The 24,160-nt window shown below is 44.3% G+C and overlaps 1 protein-coding gene across 5 annotated transcripts in view; it reads right to left on the bottom strand.

Annotated features, from left to right (window-relative positions):
* NSD1 (nuclear receptor binding SET domain protein 1) overlaps nucleotides 1-24,160 on the bottom strand; it is an 81,128-nt gene that overhangs the window by 1,369 nt on the left and 55,599 nt on the right. For 4 of the 5 annotated variants that reach the window (XM_044450931.1, XM_044450933.1, XM_044450934.1 and 1 more), the window contains 8 exons: nucleotides 19,545-19,750; nucleotides 18,118-18,230; nucleotides 17,058-17,327; nucleotides 15,363-15,479; nucleotides 14,384-14,525; nucleotides 14,163-14,269; nucleotides 13,229-13,430; nucleotides 8,928-11,375 (listed from right to left, as the gene is read on the bottom strand). In XM_044450931.1, the coding sequence (XP_044306866.1) occupies nucleotides 9,511-11,375; nucleotides 13,229-13,430; nucleotides 14,163-14,269; nucleotides 14,384-14,525; nucleotides 15,363-15,479; nucleotides 17,058-17,327; nucleotides 18,118-18,230; nucleotides 19,545-19,750 (3,022 nt within the window). In that variant the 3' untranslated portion in view covers nucleotides 8,928-9,510. Of the gene's footprint in view, nucleotides 1-8,927; nucleotides 11,376-13,228; nucleotides 13,431-14,162; nucleotides 14,270-14,383; nucleotides 14,526-15,362; nucleotides 15,480-17,057; nucleotides 17,328-18,117; nucleotides 18,231-19,544; nucleotides 19,751-24,160 lie in introns of those variants that run through there. The other variant, XM_044450936.1, reaches the window with a different exon arrangement.

The raw sequence follows: 24,160 nt of genomic DNA, 5'->3' as shown, positions 1-24,160 counted from the left end.
TCTTGCTAGCAGCTATGCAAATTTAAGGAGAAAACTTGATCTGCTTTAGCACCCAATTTTTTTAAAAAAAGTGGACCAAAGGCTTTAAACGCTACTCCAAATGTTCACTTTCAGGTAAAGATCACCACCTCAGCTCCTCCACTCCGAAGTAAACATCCTATACCAAGTCAGTTGCAGCCAGCTTATTACCCACAGGATAATGCCAGAAGTGATACATCCCAGACAAGCAGTTGCAGCTAGCAGCACATTACTGAATTACTCTGGCAGGGGGTCTCCAGATACTTCAACGTGAGCCAAAGCACATCTTCCTGCATCTCCTGCCCTCTGGTTTCAGTTAACATTGCTTAGGCTACAACCCTAGCACTGGAAAAGGGAGGGCACTGAGTTCAGCCCTACTGGTTCAGTTCCCACAGATACCCCACAGATACTACCTTAACCCTATAGAGCAGCATCTTTCTGAGCTAGGCACCTACAGGCTTTCAAACCATTATTTCTCTTCCCCCAAAATTTAGGGCACAGCTTTCCTGTGGAAAGAAGCAAAAAGGCACAACTTTTGCTCTTCAGGAAACCTTCAGAGTTCTTAATAGTGACAGACATTGTCACATTATTTTTTCATAAATTGTATAGAAAAGGGGATGAGGTCTTCTGCTAGCTCCATAATAAACAATTCCTCTCCCTCATCTCAGCTGCAAGGACATCTACCTGCCTCTACTATATTCAGGGCCCCATACAGTTCCATAATTCTGTGAATATACTGAGCAATTGCAGAATCTGGTACTCAATATGGCATTCAACTTCTTGAACATCTCAATTTTCGTTTAAAAAGTTCTAAGCTTGTAAAAAGAAAATGTGAGTTGGGGGAGTGGGAGGAAATTCCTAGAATTTCAGACACCCAAGGTTGAGAGATGCCATGTCAAATTTGCACTAGACATTAGTTCTTGCCTCTTTCTCTGATTAGCAGAAACAGAATTATTAAATTAGTAAAAGCTGTGCAAATCTGCTTATTTGCATTATCCTCACATCAAACAACTAGCAGCTTTTGTCACAGAATCTGGTCTACCTTGGCACTGCTTGCAGGCACAAAGTGCAAAGCTCTATGTTTTGGGTAATGGGTAGGCTGCTTACCTGTGACTGCTGTTCTTTGAGTGGTCATCTGTGCATTCACACATCTGGGCTTTGTGCCTGCACAGCACCTATTGTTGGAAAGCTTTTATAGCTAAGCATTCATTTGGGCAGGAGCCCCTCCCCTTCCTGTTCCCAGGAAGTGTGGGGAAAGGCTCTCTCCCATTCCCTTAGTTCCTATGGAGATTGCCATGGATCTGTGGACCAAGGAGAGCAGGGAAGACCCTGATCCAGTTGGCCCCAAGTGCGCCTGGAGAATAGGGGGCAACTATCGAGTGCATGACAGCAAGTGGGGCTGGAGGACAGGTTGTGTGAATGCACAGATGACCACTTGAAAAATGATAGTTAAGCAACCTGCTTTTCTTCTTTGTGGTCTCTGTGCACCACACACACAGGTGACTAGCTGACTTACCCTGTGAAGGATGGAGGGATGCGGTCATCATTCTAAAATGGAGAAAAGGACTGCCCTGCCAAAGGACCAGTCTGCCCTTGCACAGACATCCAGTCAGTAGTGTCTGATGAACACTGAGGGTGTGGACCATGTGGCCACTCGGTGAACGTCTTGCAGGGGGATCCTGGCAAGAAGGGCTATGGGTGTGGCCAATGCTTACGTGGAACAGCCTTCAGTCATGCAGAGAGACAGAGGCCTACCACCTGGTAAGTCAAGCTGATGCGGTTGGAGGCCCATTTGGAGAGCCTCTGTGAGGAGAGCGAGCCTCCTTTCTTCTGGCCTTTGTAGCAGATGAAGTCTTGGCAAGTATCAGAACACCTCAGTTCTGGGTCTGGAGAAGGCACCCCCCCCCCGACATCGAGCAGGTGCAGGGTAGATTCTACCAGAAGCAAAGAAGAAGGCAGGAAGGGGGATGTCCTGATTGGGGTGGAAGGGTGGGATGACCTCAGAATGGAAGGTTGGGTCCAGATGGAGGACTGCCTTGTCCCTGTGGAAGATTAGGAATCCTCCATCTGACAGTCCTCCATCTGGACCCAACCCAGAGGGCACAGGGCTCATGGGTGCAGCAGGCTGAAGTGATGGCCATTAGGAAGACCACCTTCCAAGATAGTGTCTTGCAAGTCAGTTGTAGCCAGGGGTTTGAAGGGTTTCCTGGTGAAGGCCTGTAATACTACTGACAGGCTCCATGACGGGGTGCAGGGCTGAGTGCAGGGAGAGACGTTGCAGAGTCCCCTCAGGAATCTGGGCACCAGGGAGTGTGCAAAGGCAGATGCCCCTGCTGCTGGTTGGTAAGAGGAAATAGCTGCCAGGTGCATGAGAATCGAGGAGGGGCTAAGGCTGGCCTGGAAGTGGGCCTGCAGAAAGTGTTGGATCTGTTCAGTTATGGCCCTTTGCAGGTCAAATCCTTCCAGACATGTGAAGGCTGAGAAAGCGTTCCACTTTGCCAAGCAGGATCTTCTTGTGAATGGTTTTAAGTGCTGCATCTAGTATGGATGACACCTTGGGTGGCAGGGAATGATTCTCCAGCTGTGAGGCACAAGGTCCCGATGAAGGACTCGGCCCCAGTCCTGTGAGAATAGGTCCTGGGAGTGTGGGAGGTGGGTGAAATTCCCCTGGGAGAGCTGAAAGAGCTTGGCAAACCATGACTGCCCCAGCCACCAGGGGGTGATGAAGGTGCAGTCCTCCTCATCCTTCCAGGTTTTGGTGATCACCCTTATGATCAACCAGAACAGTGGAAAAATGTGAAACAAGATCCCGCTCCATTTAAGAAGGCAGACATCTCCCAGGGAGCCGATTCCCCATCCTGCTCTGGAACAGAAATGAGGGCATGTTCTGAGCTGTGGCAAAGAGCTCCACTGATGATGCCCCCCATCTGTGGTGGTGGTCGCAGAGGACCATCTAGTTCAGCCGCCACTCATGTGAGTCTAGACTTGCATTACTGAGTGCGTCTACCAGGAAAATGTGCTTGCGCACCATGTGGATTGCCATGTGAGGTCTCTGTGATACACCAGTCCCAGATGGCTATAGTCAGTCTGGTGAGCGGTATGGACCGTGGGCCTCCCTACTTGTTGATATACTGCATCATAGTCATGTTCTCTGTGGAGCTCTGTACATGCTGACTGCACTAGGTGGACGGAAGGAGATTAACGCCTTGCAGATGGCCAGCATCTCCAGGAAGTTGGTGTGGTGGCTGGCTTCTTTGCAGTCCCAGGACCGCTGGGTTTGTAAGTTGCCACAGTGTGTTCCGCCATTTGTGTTGGACACGTCTGTAGCAACAATGATCACAGGCTCCAGAGGAAGGAAGCTGATGCCTGCTACAAGATTGCATGTGTGGTCCACCGCGGTAGGTTGTTCTGAATGGAGAGCAGATGTTGGATTTGACTGATGTATGACACTGTGGAAACTTGAGTGGAAGACAGTTTGCTTCTCATCCAGAGTCTGGCAAAGCAGACTTGTGCTTGTGAAACGGGAGTTCCAGGGATAGAAACCTCGAAACAGAGTCAGAAGGGACTATCTGGGCTATCTAGTCTGACCCCCAGCTCCAGCCAGCTCTGCTCATAACATGCCTTCCATGAAGCTGCATAGATGTGTCTCACCAAGCTGTCCAGCTGTTACCCCTTGCAGTTGACCAACATCGAATGCTCCCCTTGCAACGTCCCCTGTGCCAACTCCACAATCATGGAGTTCAGCTGTTCAGCTGGAACAGGAATGGGAAATCCTTTCTCAGTACTGGGTGTGCTGACTCTTGTCTTCCTTGATGTATTGAGAGAGGCAGTAGGAGACTTCCTGGACTGCTTGACTGTGTGGAGCAGGACTGGTAAAAAAAGGGATAGCCACTGGTGTTCATTCCTCAGAATCCAGGGCATCATAGACTGAGTCAATGACTTGGTCCTGTTGGTGTTTGGTCTCCAGCCCAATCTGTGGCCCTTGGTTTCTGGCCATCTGGAGCACCTGCTCTGAGAAATGTCCCCTTTCTTCTGAGGGGGATGCTGGGTCCTGGGAATACACAGTCACATCTGAGGACAACTCCAACAAGGACAGTGTGAGGACTGACTCAGAGTCAGAGATACAGTCTTCCAGGCTGGAGGGCAGGAAGGACTTCATAGCCTCGATGTTGATGGTGCCAGGGAGTGTTGATCCAGAACCAATGGCTGATGTTGGCTTGGTACCAAGGCAGAGAGGCAATCGGCCATCAAGTCCCGGTGATGGCCTGCTTCCAGGACCTGGCATCAGCTCAGAGCTGGAGCCTGGTGTCAAGTGGTCACCAATGGGTGGACTTTGAAGGGTGGTGGCTGGTGGATAGCTGGCATCCACATCAGTATGGTGTTGAGGGTTGGTGTCAGCTCACACATTCTTCACATCAGTGTCATGGTGCCTGTCTCAGTACCAGGGTCCACTATCAATTTAGTACCATGGTTTATGGTACACATCACAGGAGGAGCTGGACTTGTCGCCAGAGTGGAAGGATACTGGGGAACAATTGGAGGCCCAGTCCCAATCTCTAACAGTGGAATTGGACCCAATTTTCCATGGCCTCCAAGTGCGGCATCATGGCTGGTGTGATGGGTTGTTTCGGCATCAAACCGCTCTCCATCATTGGTGCTGTCAGCCTCATGGGAGTACCCAGGGAGCATTGCAGAGATGAGTTGAGTGGCATTGGTGTCAACTTCCAGGAACATGATCTTCTGGGCATAGACATCCATGGAGATTGGTGGCCTGGTGATATGGCAGGCCAAGCTCCCAGTTCTCTTCCTAGCTTGGCAATAGGGGCCCCTCGACTCTGGGGATTGGAGGAGGTTGGCAGTTGATGGGTTGCTGGTTGACTGGGGCTCATGCAGCACCTTGTTTGGGCACAGTGGTGGAGGCCATTGTTTTAGAAATGTTGTGGCCTTCTTGGGCATGTGGTCACCTGGCAAGCAACTTTGCTGTGGTTGTCATAGTTCAGCTGCGGGGGAGGGGGGGCGGGGATTGCCGCAGAATTGGAAGGAGAGGCCTGACCCTTCCTGGAAGAGATTGCAACTTGCAGGGCCTTCTGCCAAAGCTTGGCCTTGAGCCAGCCAGCCAGGTGTTTCCAGGTCTGCTTCATGAAGGCCTGGCAATGAGCACAACGTGTCTCTTGCCCAAGCAAAGGGGCAGAGGGAATGGCTGTTGGGTGGCAATAAAGCTCCTAAAAGCTGCCAAGGACACCACTGTGGGAGATGGGAAAGGCAGAAAGAGGAGGAAACAGAGGGGCACAGCAACTTGGGACACAAAGAGCAGTGGATGGGGGAGTGGGTAGAAAAAATATTTTGTAGTTTTTATTTCAAGTAAAGAGTGAGGAAATGGGTTCGCCAAAGAGCTGGGAAAGGAGAAGTTCTTCTGGGCAAGAGTAGGGGAAAAATTGAGAGAAGAATGCAGAGTGGAAGAAAGCGAAGCAATCCATGATCTAGGTGTGACGACGGTTGAAAAGGAACAGGAAGGGGAGTGGCTCCTGCCCAAATGAATGCTTAGCTGTAGAAGCTTGCTGACAATAGGCTCTCTGTAGGCACAAAGTCCAGATGTGTGAAGCACAGAGACTGTTAAGAACTTCTGGCCCTCCAGGTGTTAACTCCCACCCTCATTATCAGTCACTATCTGTGAGGCCAGTTAGGGTTGATAGAAATTAGAGTCTAATAAGATCTGAAGTTTTATCATTTACACCCTAGGAAAGTACCATGTAAGCAACAGCAGACTACACCCTCAATTCCTGTTTCAGAGGCAAAGGTAAATTTTATTTCTGGCAGTTCAGCACTTAGCAAAAGTACTTTCAAATTTGGGCTAGGAAAGGACATGCAATGGACATTTTGAGTGCTTCTTCTGCCACTTTTCTGTGTGGCGTCCCTTTGGTCAGCTATTCATGTTCAAGATTTCATCAAAGTATTGAAAGACTCAGCCTCTGCTTGGTCCTCCTGATGGAAAATGTTTGACCTCATGCAAATGAGCAACCCTTCCCATTTCCCAGGGGAACTACCTGTACCTTGTGTTGGCCAAGCAAGGGCCAGCTGCTGATTACTGTTTCTTCACATTTCCTTAAGTTTTGGTTTCATTGCTCACTCATTAAACTAGGCACCAGCCTCCATACTTGGAAGATGCCTTCTTTTTTGGATAACGCTGTACTGCAGACTTGCATGGACACACAAATGCACCACATACATGCCTTCAGATGCCTTAGTTTTTGTTTACTGATTTCTTGTTTCCATGAAATGAATCATTCAGGGAGGGAGCAGGCAATAAAACAGAATCTGTACAGAGATACTCTTGAGGGAAAAGAGAAGGATAGGGGGAATCACCAGGCAACAGATTGGAAATGCCATGCATTTTTTAAAAAATCTACCTTAATTCAAACAAGAGATCCTAGCCAAAGATTCAGAATGTGCTGCTGCACTGAATCCCCTTTACTATAGTGTCACATATTTGTTCCCTAGAACTTGCTTAGGAGAAGTGATTCAAAATGAAATGTTCTCTGCTTTAAAGATTTGAAATAGCCTCCACCAAAAATATTCACAGTTTATTATTTTTCCATGAAACAAATAGCTAGTTAAAACACACGACATTGCAAGAACAGAGTTGGACAAAGCAGTGCAGTGTCTTTCTTGTTACAGGTACAGCTGGCTGGGAGGGGCTGGTACAAAGGAAGCCCTAAATACACAGTCTACATGACAAAGTCCAGCTCACAGGGAAGGCCTAGATATGTAAAATTTAGAGCTCTGTGGGGAGAGGGTTCCCCCACATTTGACCTGCTGAACCTTATGACTAGATTGGCTTGCTTGAAAAGATGATCTTTTCATTAAAAATGTTTTAGTAAAATGCCCTTGGCTTCTTGTTTCTGTCTCAATCATTCAGAAGAAGTGTTCCGTTTCCCTTTGCAGGTTCAGGAATCACGCAGAAACAAAGGTGTTTGCATTTCCCCATTTTCAGCAATGAGCCTGTAGGTCTTCAAGGAAAACCAACTTTAAGCACTAAGATTTCATTGGCCATAATGCTTTACAAAGTCACTAGTTGTACTTGGAGAGAGTGAAATGATTCGGAGAGGATGAAGTGCACAACTGCACAGGGAATATTTTGCAGTGCTGAGCATGTATCATCATTGTGGAAAATCAACACTGAAAAAAGTTATGGATCAGAATTTGAGCTGCCATTGTATCCTACCAATTGCAATACTGGCAATTGCCTATAGGATCTGAATACCCCAGAATGTTCCAAAGGGAGAGGGTCGAACTAGGACTCACTGATCTGCACAAAAACCTGGAAATCTAAAAAGAACAAAATGGGAGCTGGCCAAAAGTCTGTTGCTTGAAGCTAGAGCATGACAACTGTGCGACTTCAGCTGTGCAAATTAAGGAGAACCTAAAGGAACCAAACATTTGTAGTAGGTGTGGGTTAGGGTGAGGTGATGGTTGAGCTGCTTCCTGGCATCATAGTGTTGAACTGTAACCATAGTGTGAAGTAGCTGCATGGTATGCCTGCCTGTCTCACCTACATCCCAAATCAGTAGAAACGCAGCTGTATCCAGGCCCAGGTAGTAACTTCTCTGATTTCCACCTATAATTCTATAGTGATACCTGATTAGTACCACAGCAAGCTGCATTTCTGTCTGCAGGTAACATTTCCACCAGATTTATACAGAATACAAACCTGGCAACCTGGCCAGCATAAAAGGCTGTATTAATTGTTAAATGGAGATGAAGGAAAAGAACAGAGATATCAGGCAGCTGCTGGAGCCCTTTGCGTTCCAGTGTGAGAACTATGACCTTGACTATCTCTGTTTCTGACATGCAGAGACTCTTCAGTGTGGCCCAATGAAGTTCAAGTTGTCTTTCAGTCATTTTGGGGTAATACTACAGAGGCATTATGTCAGAGACTAACCAGGTAAAATTAACAATAAATTTTCCATCTTGGACACATGAATTTTCTAATAGGCTATGAGTAGAATTTACATTAGCCAGAGGAATGTAACAAAGCTGTTAGCACCACAATAAATAATGCCAACTTTATTTTTAAGAACACATTGTAGTGGTAGAGTGCAACATAAGTTCCATTTGTCCACAATGACTAACAACTGTGGCTTTAAAGAGATTAGGGTGGACAAAAAAGTTAAGGAACAGCAATGATGCACTGCAAAGTCCAGAAGAAAGATTTATTCATTCCTCTAACCTGGTCTTACGCTTACAGAACCATCCAAAGTGGCTGCCTCTGTCCCTTGGAATATTAGATATATCCTACTGAGATGGAACAAGTGCAGAAGTGAAGATCATCTCTGCACCTCCCCTGCCTGTGAAACACTTTGACATATTATTTTAGCTAATCTTCTTGTCCGTTTGGAAGGAGAATAGGCCAAGGGCCCACCAGGATACATCATATCCCAGCAGTCTCCTCTTCTTCTCCCTATCCCCTAGAGCACCCAGCCAAAGTTGTCTTTGAGGTTGCTCTTCCGTCCTTGGAGCTGCAGCCAGTATAGAAAGAACTGTGCCGGCTGTTAGGGTGGAGCGGGGTAGGGGTGGAGTTCAGGCTTCAACTTTGGAATATGTTTCCAAAGTTGGAGCTGGAAATCTGAACTTTCCTACGACTTTCTAGATACCATTTAGCAGCCATAGGTTTGCAATCTTAGTGGTCACAATTCTGAAGTGGTAGTTCTGACTGCACTAGGCTAAAGCTTTAAGTCCCAAAGTAAGAATACTGGTAGAAGGTGACTTCAAATTTTGTTCATCCCCACTTCCACTTGCAGGGTCTGTGAGGGAACTTTTGGTGTTCACAGAGGAGTTAATGGGTTTGCCTGGAAAAACTGAGCTTCTCATTTAACTTCAAGTAAGATCCCCCCACCTGCCCCCACCCCCCAAAGCACCTGATTTTGACAAGCTCTGGCAGCAAAATGTCAAGCAAACACTTCTACAACAGAACTGCAAGGAATGAGAAAAGGGGAGAAAAACTGTCAAGTCCCTTCCCTTCTCCAATAACCGGTTTCATAAGTTAAACATTTTGGAAAAGTGAGGTGCCAGTGCCAAACGGAGCACCTGCATCTCACATGGACAGGGGGAAGGAAACCTGCGTCTTTGGAATCACCTAGGGGTAATCTAGAAAACACACCATTAATGCAGGTCTGCCACTCAGACGTGCAAGATTAGTGATTTAACTATTTCAATGGAATTAGAGATTCTATCCACAGTGGATTCCTTTATTTCAGCTTTATTGTTTGCAAAATGAAGAAGGAACAGACCATCTACATTCTTGCTCCTTGGTTGGGCACTATTCAGGTTTAGGTAAATGTACCTGTATAGGTTGGGCAAGTTGTTGTTGCTGCTGAAGGTTAAGGATCTGGGGAAATGATTTTTTAAAAAACCCAAAAACAAAATACCTTTCCCCATACAATTTTTAAAAACAAACAAAACAAATATGGTGACCCGTCTGGCCTCAAACTGGCTTCATTTAGGTTTAGACTCAGTAGGTTCGTGGCCAGGAGAATCCTGGTTTAGTACTAGCACCGCATTTTGTTCAGACAAAGGCAAAATGTCCTGCCCCACAGGTGTTTGTGCTTTCCCAGAGAGCCAAGTAATCTGCTCAAATGTCTGAATGTTTCTGGTCAGCCACGAAGTTTGCCCCGAAGACAGCGCAGCTTCCCTTCCAGGCCAAGGGGGCTGTTCAAAAGCGCACAATCGTTCCGTTGGCCAAAATATCTGCTCTGCAGAGGGCGTAGATGCTGCTTCTTGGCCTGGACAAAGACTCTGCTCAGGAGACTGCCGTTTCTCAGCTGTCCAAAGTGATTGTTCCACAGATGGCAGCCCTTTTGCACTAAGCCAAGAGGTCTTGTCATGCATTTGCAAGTTCTCTAGGGGGCAGGTTGTTTGTCCCACATATGCTGAAAATTTCCCTGTAGATCTACAAGACTGCTCATCAGACACTGATGTCCGTTCTTTCTGCTGAGAATTCTGCTCTGTAGTCACAGAACCTCTTTCTTTTGGCTGAGCGTTCTGGTCAACAGGCCTCAGGGCTTTCTCTGAAAGCAAAGGCCTTGGATTCAGTGGAGTGGGAAGCCGGTCTGACAGTTGAGGCCTCAGGCCTGTGGTGGTAGAAGGCTTGTCTGACGGCACAGGCCGAGCATCCACTGGGCTAGAAAGCCTATTCGGTGTCTGAGGCCGTGAGCCCATGGAAGCAAGCGGCTTTTCTGATGGTTTGGACCTCAACGCTATGGGGGTGACTGGCCTGACCAACGGCTGAGGTCTGACACTCAGTGAAGCAGCAGACTTGCCTGAGGGCTGAAGCAGTGGGCCGGCAGAAATGGCCCTATCCAGTGGCTGAGGCCTCAGAGACTCAAGCTCTGCCAGCTTGCCCAACACCTGGAGCTTTGGTGTCTCTGCGGCAGGTGGCTCATCTAACACCTGAGACTTGGATGTGTTCGCAGAAGATGATGGGTCCGACCTCTCAGGCTCTGGCAATTTCACAGCAGCATTTTTGTCTGTTGTTTGAAGTCCTGATGCCTCTGTGGCTGGCAGCTTGTCCTGAGGTCCTAATGCCTCTGCAGTGGGTGGCTTTTCTGAGGGCTGCAGCTCAGGGGCTACAGTAGAGGACCGCTTTTCTGAGGGCTGCAACTTCTGGGCAAGAGTGGAGACTAATTTCTCAGAGGGCTGTAACCTCAGGGCCACAGTGGAGGGAGACTTTTCTGAGGGATGTAGCCTAAGAGCCACAGCGGACAGTGGCTTGTCTGACGACTGCAACCGAAGGGCAAGGGCTGAGGATAATTTATCTGAGGGCTTTAACCTCAGGGACAGGGTGGAGGGCAATTTGTCTGAGGGTTTTAAACTCAGGGCTAGGGTGGAGGCTAGTTTGTCTGACGGTTGTAGCCTCAGAGCCACTGTGGAGGGTGATTTATCTGAGGACTGCAGCTTCAGTGCGACAGAGGCAGGTGGCTTGTCTGAGGGCTTTAGCCTCAGAGCCAGTGAAGAGGAAGGAGGTTTATCTGAGGATTGCAGCCTCAGGGCCACAGTCAGAGGCAGCCTCTCTGGTGGCTGAGATTTCGGGCCCGGAGCTGCCGGCTGCTGGTCTGCTGGCTGAGTGTTTTGGCAGCCAGCTGCTGATTCTGTGGGAGGCGCATACTCACGAATCTCTCCTGGCTCTAGAGGGTGTGGTCCACAAGGGTCATGTTCTGTGCATGACAGGCGCCCATCCAATTTGGAGATGAACAGCATGCCTTCTCGATGCTGCTTGCAAAAAGACTTGGGACACATCTCACAGAAGGAAGCCGCTTCTTTGTTGCACACATCACACTGATGCCAAGGACACTCCCATTTCCCTGCAGTACGGAAAAAGGAACAATTGAGACAGGATGAACAGGAGAACTCTCTTGACAGGGAAGCAAGCTACTGAAATTGAGAAGCAAGTAAGCCCAGACTGACAGAAGCTGGGCAAAGACTCTATCAGCTAATTCAGCTTGAGTTGATGGGACATCTGGCTGCTATTGTACAATTACACAATACTGGCTCAGTTCTAAAAACTGCATTGCAACATATTTCTGTTAAAATGATCAAATTGCCAATTCAAAGTTTTTATAGTTTTCTAAACAAGAAAGCAAACTTTTTAAAAATATAGTTTTGGCTCTACAGCTAACATTGTTCTGCTAAGAGCTTGACAAGGAGGGCTGAAAATATTGAATGGCGTTATCATACCAGCAAATGCTTGTATGATTGTACAGTTCCTTGAAGAAGTATTTTGTTAAATTAACCTGGTGTTAAAATAGATTCAACTGACATCATTACCGCTTGATGTATACAAGGTACTCAGCCTTGTGATGGTGCAACGTATTTTTACTGTGGCAGGAAAGTAAACAAAAACAAATTGGCACTTGTTGGCTGCATAAGTATTCACTTGCTGAGATCTGTCTCATAAGCTTCAGCCTCCAGAAGTCACAAACAGTACTATAAATAGATGAATGAATCCACTTGTGCACAATGTCAGTGCTACATGATCCCATTTCCAGGTTGTAATACAACAAACTGGAAAAGTCAAAGGGAGTGTGTGAATACTTCTGCAAGATACTACATGCTTATGGAAAATGCAAAGATGCCCAAGAAGGCAGAAGGAACAAATCAAATGAGCAGGGCCTTAGACAATGGGAAGGAGGGACTCTAGAAACAAGCACTGTAGACACATCTCACAGGATGGAGGCATCTGGTGTGTGGGCACTCAGCCTGAGGAACAACTTCTGTGCCATTAGTCATTCCCATTAATTATTGGATGTATTACACTGCTTGTCTCAGAAAAAGGCCCAAGGCATCTTCCAACAGGAATTAAAACATATGAAAATGTAATACTAAGATGAGATAAAACCACAATATTAAAATATGAAAGCTTCTTCATATGCAGACAAATGCCTGGGAATAAAATCTTAGCCTGGCACAAAAAAAAAAAAAAAAAAGAAAAAAAAAAAAAAAAAAAAAGGGAATTTTTTTTTTTTTTTTTTGGGAAGTGGACATCTTCCTTGTTGTCATGCTATGAACCTCTCCTGGAAGGGGAGGAAGGTCTGGGGGAGTGCTAGAATGGTTGGGCCTAAAGGGGAACTGAGCATGGCTTAGTAATGACATACAGTGCTCCATCTCTACAATCATAAAGTCCATGCCCACACAGCACAGGCAATTCATAGCCAAACAGCCACTTAAGAGAGGAATCCTGAAGTACATCTTTCAGATGGATGGGAAGTGGCATGCCATTGTGCAATTTGTGTCATTAAAAAAAAAAACACATGTTGCAAACCTTTCAATGTAGATAACATGAAAAATGTATGCCAAAGGACATGAGTCCCTGTTTTTATTCATGCAACAATTTCTTGGTACCAGCATTGTTTGTGACGGGGGGGGGGGACTATATTTTTAGAAGACTACCCTAGATCTTAATATTTGGCAAAAACTACAAGGAGAGAAAAAATAGCTAGTAAACACATAATGTGAATGTGATGTAATATTTTTGTTCCATTTTAAAACAGCAACCAATTTTGGGTTCATTAACTGATTTGGTGCTTTGTCCTCTCCAGGTATGCATGATGTAAGCTGTCCCCAGCTCCTGAAAGTCCTGCTAGCTAGGCAAACGTCCATCTCCCAGACCTCTAAAGCAAGGACAGACTGCTACACCAAGGGCGGTTAAGCCACTGACCTGCAGGTCGCCTGGTCAGATTGAGACAGTCAGCATGGTACACTTTGGGACAGCCTGGTCTCTTACAGGAAACCAGCTGACCACCATCTCCACAGCTGAAACATTCATCCTCCCGCTCCTTCATGATTTCTGCCTGTGACTTGCGCTTCCCATGACGCTTCTTGAATTTCTTGGATTTATCTTCAGTGGTAGGTGGCTGGTTCTAGAGAAAGAACAATTCCAGTAAGCCATTGTTCAAAGAGACCTATTGCCTGTCCTCACATCTCTTTATATCCTACTTCTTTAGCTGATCTAATGAAGTACCATGAGGAAAACTGTTACAGTCACATTCATAATTCTTCAGAGGGAGCAAACAATCCAATCCTGGGTAGTCCAAGAATGAATTTTCCTAGTGTGAACAAGGGGTCAGCAGAGAATGAGGTGGCTAGATGGAGTCACTGAAGCCATCCTCGTGAGCTTGAGTGGACTCCGGGGGATGCTGGAGGACAGGAAGGCCTGGAGGAATGTTGTCCATGGGGTCGCGATGGGTTGGACACGACTTTGCAACTAGCAACAACAACAGTGTAAACAAGGCCTCATTGTTCTGAGATGTGCTTATGTGTGTGAGCCCAAGGAGATACTGCAAGTGAGTATCCAAGTACCCACATACTTCAGGACTGTGGGTATGACAGAGAGGCATTTAAAGAAACATTTCTCTTAGAGCTGCCTTTGTTCCAGTTTTTGTATTTTCAACTGGATTAAAAATGCAGCCTGGGCAATGGCTTTACAGGGTTGTTACTTTTAGCAGCAGAAGCACAAACTGTACACTGAATAGTATCCTGTGGAAGAAAGCCACATTGGAGTGGACAGGATTTCCATACAGGAAGTAACCAGCAAGGCCGATGCAACTTGCAAGTGCTGATGGGAAAAGAATGCCAAAGACCAGCTGTTGTACCTTCGGTCGCACTCCAAGGAAGCCACTGCAGTTTGGGGCACCACATTTGCAAACTGTCTTCCCATTCCCCAAACACTCCAAATTGTAGTTGAACGTTAGTTCAGTCCCTGGTAATCAGAAAAATCAGAGAAGGTCATGTGTATATTCAGGCTATATACTGTATATTTCTAGAGACATCCCCCCATTTAGAAAGAAACTTCTAGCCATGGTGGGTTACTCACCCGCTTTGATATTTGTCAGGGCAAAAAGCCCAACCCGAGTATCTCCATTCACCGACCACTTCTGCGTCTCGCAGTTTGGCTGGCAGCAATGGTTCATAAAGCGAGCATAATTACCCTTTGGTCCAGCATCAATTATTCGATCCTAAATCATAGGAAAGAACTCAGCCTCTTAAAAACATAGTTGGAACATTTCTTCAGCTGCAACAAGCCCAATATAGTATCTGAAGTGAGCACACCTGACCCTCTGACTCTAGTCACCCCCAGCAGCTGTGAAAAGGCCACCTTTGGCCCTTCTGGGATGGAGTGCTGAGAGGGAGTCCAGATGGGCCTCTCAATGGGCTCTACTTCACCTCGTCTTTAGAGTCAGAGAAAGAAGCCAAGCATTTCCACAATACTAGATTATGCTGGTTTCAGAAGGTGGTGGCACAAGCCACTGCTTGGAAGCAAGGCACGTGCCCCAAGATTCACAGCATCTAGATTCTTGGAGAATAAAGAACTACTAGAGCATGGGTCTTTTTGGAGAGAGGAGGATTTGGAATCAGAACTAACAGCAAGGTGGTGTGTTTGGAAATTTACCTATAAAGTGTGAGACCCGCTGGTTGCAGGAACAACACCTCATTTCAACCCCCAGTGCCTTGCCCGACCTTACTTCTACTTTTTCTCATCCTACTGTCTCTTGGGCTCCACAGAAGACCCCGCTGGTGTGTGCTTGATCTGGGCTGCTTGCCTGCACTTAACTTTGACACAGACTTGGACCCTGCATTTGGCCTACCTTTCTTCTTTATTGTGCAAAACAGTATGTCACATAAACATGAGCAGCAGCTGTTTTCTGAAACCAATGCTAAAAGGACCAATATCCCAGTTAGCAGTTACCAAAATAAGACGAAGCATTTATATTTTAGGCACCTGCTTTTCAGTGTCCAAACACTGAAAATTAGCCACATTTAGCCTCACAAGAAACAGAATACAGTCCACATACCTTGTCCAAAGTCAGCATGTAAAAGTTGGTTATATCATGCTCTTGAGCATAGCGGATTCTGGCCCGACACTCCTCCTCATCTATTAGTTCTCCCACGTATTCATTCACAAACTCACCCTAAATATGTGAGGATGGAAAGAGATGAAAACAACAACTACTTTTACTCCAAACTCAAAGCTGAGAATAACCCAGATCATCAAACAGTTTGAAAAAGAGGTATCGATCCCAACAAATGACAAACACTGCATGATCTAACTTGTATGCATTCTTTTCATAAATGCCAAACTTTTAAGTGTTCATTCGAGAGACATTCCAAGGAGGCAACACCTGTATTTCATGTTCACAAGCATATTCCTTAAAAAATTTCACAGCAACATGCCTATGGTCACACATGGGACACTTTCAGACTGGACCAGTGGTTATTTGAAGAGTTTCCTATTTATATGCTTTCATACTCTACCATTCACATTGACTTATATCCTCCTGCACACTTATGAGCCTACTTGGGCCCCAAGATCAGCCTCAGATACCATGCCTTTCAGGCCACCATTAAGGGTACAATCTTGTAGCCTCCAGAAATTGCTTGGGGCAGCAGCATAAGACAAGAGGTAGAAGCCCCCCGGCTTGCAGCTGGCATGGATCTTCCTGTGCTGGATGGAAAGGAAGGCCGTCTTCAGAGGCATTCTGTGTGTGAGTGTTTTGGGGGAGGGGGGAGTGTTCTGGGTGATGGGCTGGGAGGGAAGGAGTGAGGCACCACTGTCCACCAAATTATCCTAGCAGTGCCTCAGTTTCTCCTCCTCATGCCATGGGGGGAAACATTTAGAAGGCCAAAAATGGCCATCAACGTGTTTTGGAGGGTGATAAAAGTGCAGTGGCAATTCTAGTCTCCATGTTCTTCTCACTTCTCACTGGATGCCTGTAATCTTTCAAGTCCAGAGCGTTCTGGACAGCCACAATGGATTATGTTCTAAGATCAGTTTGGCAAGACCATGGACAGCATCATTCAGAGCTGGCCCCATTTCTTTGGAACTCCCTCTGCTAAAAAAAACAAAAACAAAAACAAAAACAAAACAAAACAAAAAAACACCCCTGCCTATTAAATCATCTGTGGTATTGGATTTGTACAGTAAAAACTGGAGAAGGCAATTTCTTGAAGAAATTTTTGCTTAATAATCCATCCAGTCGAAACACACTAAGATCCTCTTGCTTAGAAGGTATTTCATGGACCTTTGAGTAAATAATCTGTGACAGCTTGGGTATAAGAACACATAAAGGTTAGAAATAGTGTAATCAGCAGTACTTTTACACTGCTGCTCAAAATGCAGAATTTGTGTGAAGAAAATTGGACAATAAAAATTTGGGATGAAGGCAAAGTAAATGAGAATTGCGACCAAATGCTAGCCATCTTTGATAAGTTTAGCATATACTGGTTTTTATTAGTTCTAGTTTAGGTCATTCCATGGTGTCATTATCACAGAATTAAAAATTTATATGAACTAAGAAAGCTTATTAATCCAGGAGAAACAAAAATCTTATCAGATATGTAGGCATATATATCAGAAGAAAATCTAATTCATTTATTTTCTTTATATATCAGATGCTATAATGATAACAAATTTCACTTATGGAAGTATAGAATGCCGAGTGTAAAAACTAAATTGTGGGAGGGAAATAAAATAGCAAAACAAAAGATACCTTCTTAATGTCTCTTTTGGCTTGCAAGCCCCAGCCTCGTGCTAGAGTGCGGAAAATTTCTACTTCAGGATACTGCCTCTTGGTGAAACACTGGTTTTGGCAGCGCTCCCCAGCTGGGCAGACTGCAGGATGACACTCATATAACAGCATACGATTAATACACTCAGAGTCTAGGCCACAGGGATTTTCATCTGCAGGCTTGCAGTTGCATCGTGGTATCTCAGATAGATCTGCAGTGTAGATCTGCACTTTGCCAATGGGACGGTTTACCTATAAACACAGACAGACAATGGCAAGCAAATTGGTTGGCGTAACTAAGCTCAACTGTGAAATGGGCTTCTCTGGCTTATGCTGAAATCCATCTTATGTGTACAGAGATCAAAATCAATCTCTGGTGCCTCAAAAGATTAGGAAACCACACTGAAACTGGCCAGTATTGTACTTTCATGCATACCACAAACACTACCCTTGATGACAGAGAGCTTCAGATAGAACTCAACTAATATGAAGTTAAGCACAGAAAATTCATCCGCCACTTCAAATATCAACTATTGTAACAGGTCTCAAAAGGTTAAGGTGGGTTCTCACAGGGATGGTGTAGACAACCTCCAGAAATAACTTGTACCTTCATTGAAACAGGTGTCTCCCTGTGGAATTTTATACAGTGTATAATAAACATCATGGATTTCCTCTGGGTCAGCACAAATCTGAATTGAATGTAGCCAATAGCTGACCTTCATCATCTACTCTGGAGGAATAAAATCCACACAATTTGGGAATCCAGCTATGTGGTTCATTCAGCATCACTTTAGGTAGGGTAAGGTATCACACTGGACAGACTGTATGGGGGGTACACTGTGAAACTTCACCCCGTTTAGTGATGAGGTACAAGCCAAAGATGGGCAAGAGGAGGGTATAACCAAGGACAGGCCATCATTCATTCAGACTAGGGCTTTATCCATGCTGAAGACTGGGAGGGTAAGTGCAAGATCCTGCAGCCTGCTCAGTCCACCCAGTGCAAGGGCTTGGGAACACTGACTTTCATCTCCTGCATTCTCACCTTGATATGTTTGTAAGGAGGGGGCTTCTTATCATTCTTTTTGTCTTCCTGCAGCTGCCTCAGTTCCTTCTGTGCCTTTAACTCTTCAAATCTCACAGCAGCTTCCTGCAAGGCTAAGTAAAGGAAACTTTAATGTTATAGTTGAACAAGTATTCAGTCATTCATATACCCTTTTCTAGCAATTTCTGTGTTGTTGACCAACTTTTGCATTGTATTAGAACTGCACTTTATCTGTGCAGCAGCCACAAGAAGGGGGCAAATCCTAAGTCGTGTAAAAATGTCAGCTTTCTACCCTTGCCAAATTAATCTTCCCAGCACTGACCATGGACAAGAATAAGGTAAATGATATGTGTTCTGTTAGTGATACAAGCAAGCCAATACAGGTTGAATGAAAACACAAAAACTGCAGTGTATCATCTGTGACAAACAGCAATAACCAAATCCATGCCTCTGAGAGAAAGCAATAAATGTAAGAGCTACTCTGGTGGCCTCATTTCCAGAAGATTCAAAAGAACATTGACCCACATGATTAATCCTCCAGCTGCTGCACAATAAGGTTACACATAAAACAAAGTATACTGTGCTGGTCTATAAGAAAAATTCCATGATCATTATTGTGGAATGTTTGTCATATCAGACATTTTGAACTTGTCACATCAGACTGACTGAATTGCTAGGATTTTCTAGGTTTGTAACAAAAGTGCAAACAGTACTGAGATTTCCACCTCTGATCTAACATATCTTTATTCCAAGACTGCAAAATGCAAAGGCAGTTGTTCTGTGCAATGTTAACAACTTGAAAACTTTTTTTTTAATCTTTACAACTCCAGAAGAGTCAGACATCAATCCCCATCCAGGACAATTTACTCAACTCTTGAATTTTTACACAAATGAAAGATTTAAAAATAATGCTTTGACTCAGTTCAGACATAGTTTGAGCTTTCCAACAGACTGTGAGTAAACAACATGGTTTAGAGTTATTTACTGGCTTGACACTCCAGTTCAGTGGTCTCAAGATGCAGAAAAGTAGTGGTAACTAAGGTTTTTCTATTTACTGCAGATATATTTCCATTTATCAGCTGTATAACCAATGGTAGGTTATGGTTTAGCCAAATCATAGTTAAGTTTCCTTAGTCATAACTTGATGTGATGTTGGAACTAAACCACTTTTCTTCTAATACCTTGTGATTTGGTTATTATTTGATTTTCTTGAGTTGTAAAAGGAAGGGACTTTTTAAAAAAAAATCATGCTCCAAATTAAAACCAATGAAAATGTTCAAGCAACTTAGATTACAGAACTGTAGTCAGGCCTAGTTATGAAGTATAAACCTTAAAAATACTGTCTTGAGACCACAGAAGTACATGGTAAAGATCATTAGCTTTTGTTACTAAGCATTTCCTTGGAACAAAACCAAAAAATATGTTACCCTTCTTGTAAATGCCATCAACTCCCTTTGCCATCTTGTCCTTGCTGCTCACATCTCCTTCCATATATGGAAAGACTCGAGCCTGGTGGGTCCAAAGGTAATCATTTGATCCAAAAAAAAGCACAGGAAATTCACCAATGACATGCTTCATCTTCTGGATGTTGACTGGAATGGTCCTAGGGTGGCAAATCTCAGCTGGCCACCACCTTGTAATAAAGAAATCCAGGAAAACCAAATTAACCCAAGGAAAAATTCCAGAATATCTGTTTCCTGGACTGACATCACAAATATAGTTGCGAACCTAACCACAACATAATAGCACAAGATGTTCTCTTACCAGTGTGGAAACAACTGCAGGAGAAGCAGCGGCCATGCAGGTAAGCCAAGGGTAGGGAAGGGCAGGATGCTTGCCTGTAACTTCAGGTGGTGGGTCATCTGTGCAGCCAGTCCTACATATAGGTTTGGTGCTTGTGCAGAGCTCCCATCACAAACTTCTAGAGCTGAGTGTTTTAGGCAGGAAGTCTATCCCAATTCCCTTCCACAGTTGCTTGTGGCTCTGCCTACAGAAGCATCCCCAAACTGAGAGGATAATGGAGTACACACCAGAACACTTGTAGGAGAACAGAAGTGCAAATAGGTTGTGTAAAAGCAAAGAAGACCACTTGATGATTACAACCTGTCCTCCCCCTTCATGGTCTCTGTGTACTATGCATACGATGATTAACAAATTGACTTGTCAAAAGGAGGAGAGAGCAGGAGCAGTATAGAGGAAGACACTGCTCACTCAAGGAGGCCGTAGTGTTTAGCACGGCAAGGCTGGTCCACAGTTCTCCAAGAGAAGCACCTCCAGAAAATGCAGCTCAAGAGGCAACAGCCCAGATGAAGTAAGCCTCTATCAAATGTGGTACCAGAAGCAAAGTCAAGGAATAGCAAGGTTTAATTGTGTCAGAGAGCTAAGCAGTTCAATTTTACTGAGGAACCCTTATATTTTCCCATAACAGGTAATCAGTCTGGGGGAAGGAAGCCATCTGGCACAGGCAGAAGGCAAGGACCCTTCCTCTCAAGACTGAAGAAACAACTGAAAGCTGTAGTTAAATTCAGAAAAAACACAGGAAAAATAATGTCCTAGCTGATAGGAAAAGGGGAAACCATCTTCAGTAGAACAGCTGGATCCCATCTGAGCACTGTCCTGTTTCTGTGGAAAACAGTAAATGGAAGGTTGGAATGGAGAGCAGCTACTTCACCTGCTTGAGATGTATTAAGAAGTTCAAATGACTTGAACATTAGAGAGATCAAAATGATGGACAGAATCTAGGTAAGAAGAGGCTTAGACATGCATAGAGATTCATAAATTGCTTGAATTTCTTTGTAACTGGATAAAATGATAAATCCTTGAATCTGACAGTGGATGTGGCCATTAAATAGAATCACAGCAATGGCATGGCCTTTCTCACAATTTCAAGAGAAACTGGGGAACAGGAATGGAACTTGTATATCACAGGACTGCTTGTTCCTTTACAGCATGCAACAGCCGAGTAATGAGCTCTCTGGCTGCATCTAGGACTTGACCAATGTCCATCAGGATGTGTGAGGACATAAGATCCAACAGAGCCATTCTGCTGGGATAGGAGAAATGGTGAGTTGGGCAGTATGACTCTGTCTCCCCTTAACAGAGAGACATCAGGGTGGTAAATTGCATCTCCCTAAACCAGTATGGGGTAATCAAAATGACAGCTCACCAAATCTTGGACAAAACCCTTGTAAACAGTGGATTTAGAGGGAAACTACATACAAAATGTGTGTCCCATCTATAGAAGAATACATCTTCCAAGGAAGATTGATCAAAATCTACTCTGCTGCAAAAGCATTCTCACTAGCAGCTAAGAAACAGATCCATGGCATTCCACCACAGTCAAAAACATTGTCCATGACTTTCTGGTCTAAAACCTGCACATCTGCTTGGACTGAGTTAAAGCATCAGTCAAAGTGTTTTCCTTCCCTGGATAGCAAGCAAACTAATGTTAGAAGATCTGCACAGTCCCAGAGGTTCAGACTGAGGCACAGTAAAGGTTATGACTGGATGCCACCACTGTTTATGTATCAAATACTGGCAGTGCTGTGCTGCCTTCCGAAACATGGTGAGAAACCACATTTTGTAGCATTCAGAGTCTCTCCTTTTTTGATGTAGAAGCACAATATGGACTGAGTTCATAGTAGATACCAAAGGGGTTTTGCAGGAGACTTTTGGCTACTGGGTGCTATAAATACATAAGAGAAGGATGAGTGAAAACAAGAGTAACAGTGGGGTGAGTGAAGTAATGTCTGATGGAACAGAAGCATCATACCACTGTTGACTCAATGGTTCTATCTGCCAGAATGGGCCAGCAAGGATGGTACCAAGGCCAATGACAATGCAAGAGTTTTTCTGAAAGTTGACTGAGAACAAGCTTGTATTGGGTTTGATCCAGACTGCATGAAGGTGGGAAGTAAATTCTTGGAAATATGTACTTGACTCTCACATGCCACTGACTCAAACAGAAAAGGCAGAGACTGTGGCTATCTGATGGTGGTAGTTTACTCCCACAAACTGCACATTTATACAATGGGCCATAGGCTGCTCAGAAGAAGAGCTACGGAGGTGGAAATATCCTACGAGAAAAAATTGCTAAAATGTGGTGAGAAGGGAGAACAGAAAAGAAGAAAAAGCCAATACTGGTAGAATAGCCCCAGTCCAACCACCAGATGATAAGTGATTTAAGGTGTAAACCTACACGTTTTAACAGAAAGAAGTTCTACAGCTCCAAGCATAATCCACCCAATATGGCTTAGGATTGCACCCTTAGTTGATGCAAACTGTTCCTGCAGTGATCAAAGAGAAACTGAGGAGAAAGGCTGGGGTACCATCCCTGGGGCAGGGTGGGCTTCCTGCCTAGAAGTCTCAGCTCTAGAAGATTCTGAAGGAAACTCTGCACAAGCACACAGAGACCATACCGAAGAACCCATGGCCTTCTAAATATTTCTGGACTACAACTCCATAATCCATGATCATTGATCATATTGATTGAGGCTGAAGGGAGGTACTCTCCAGCAGCATCTTGAAAAACAAGTTTCTCTAGCATTACAGCAAGCACACATGTAAAAGGGAATATGTCTTTTTAGTATTTACTGCCTTGTAATTACAAAAGGATATTACAATAAGCAGAAATGAGCAGGCACAAGCTTTCACAGGGGACGATGACTGAACCATGAAATAGTCTTGTAAATGTAACAGAATGTGCTTCCCTTCACTTACCTGTTTTATTTTTTTTATTGTGTAATTCAGAAACAACCAAACTGCACCATTAAAGAAGAAAGGGGAGTTGGGAGAACAAAACTAAAACATAACAATTTTTGAAGAAAATTTAAAAAGATTCACAACACTAGATATATATCCCTGTATATTAGTACATAACAGAACAGAACATAGTTATTAAAAACATGTATGTATACACTTCAATGAAGGTGCCCCAAATATCAACATATTTATTCAATAGTGGATTAGGTCTAAAGCCCTCTCATTCAAAAATTGAAAGTTTCATTAAATCCTCCATCCATTGCAGATGACCATTTATCCTTCCAATGTTGTAATATTATTTTTAGGTGTCCAAAGAATGCAGAAAATCCATTTACATTGATCTTGTATTAAATCCCAAGAGATGGGTTGTAATTCAAAAGAACAAGTGTATCCCTGAATATTAAAGATGTTGCCATCACAAGACAGAAGATTCATCTGAATTATTACCTCCTCCCAAAGGGAAACTGCCATTGGATGTTGCCAAAGCATATGAAGAAAAGAAGCATTAGCAGCATTCCACCTCCAACAATTGGCTGATTTAATTAAGCCCTTATCAAAGGGTTAATGTAGTGTCAAGTAGACTTAAAACATCAATTTTTGTTGAAGTAAGCATAGCTTAAGATCCAGAATCCTTGGTGAAATAAATAGGCAAGATAGAGTACCTTAATTCATTATTCCATTCCTGGTTAAGGCCCAGTATATTCTATTTGTTCACCGATACTTGATATTTATAGACATGAATTGTAGGCTGACGCAGCTGTACAGCTTCAGCCATTACAACCAATAACACAAGTAACTGTGAAGCTATAAAAGGAGCAGGGCCAAACCCAGAATCAAACAAATGTTTCAGCTGCAAACATTGTCATGCATCCATGACTGGCAATTTATATTTAGCAGATAAAGCAAAACATGGCAGAAAATTATGGCCAGATCTAACAAGTTTATCCAAAGTAAAAATCAGCCTGCCAGTCCAAGACCACCAATTAATTTTGCATGTGAAAATATAGGCCACCATTCTCTAGCCTTCACATCTGGAGAGGGCACATTATCTATTTTGGTATGATGAAAGTCCAATGTAATGCACTTGAGAATTCAGAAATGAAAATTTCAAAAGTGACCATGGAGAGGAATCTAACCTAAGTAGAAAAGACCTAAACCTAATGCAAGTCAATAAATAGTTTAAGAAAAGGTCAGGAAGTGCAAATCCAAAAACTGTATCCATTTTAAGGATATTCACTGTGGAGTGGAACCTATGAAACAAAATATTAAGTTTTGGAAATAT

The sequence above is a fragment of the Varanus komodoensis genome, unplaced genomic scaffold, assembly GCF_004798865.1.
Source record: "Varanus komodoensis strain SLA01 unplaced genomic scaffold, ASM479886v1 scaffold6_1, whole genome shotgun sequence".
Lineage (NCBI taxonomy): Eukaryota > Metazoa > Chordata > Lepidosauria > Squamata > Varanidae > Varanus > Varanus komodoensis.
This window is presented reverse-complemented; position numbering and strand designations above follow the sequence as displayed.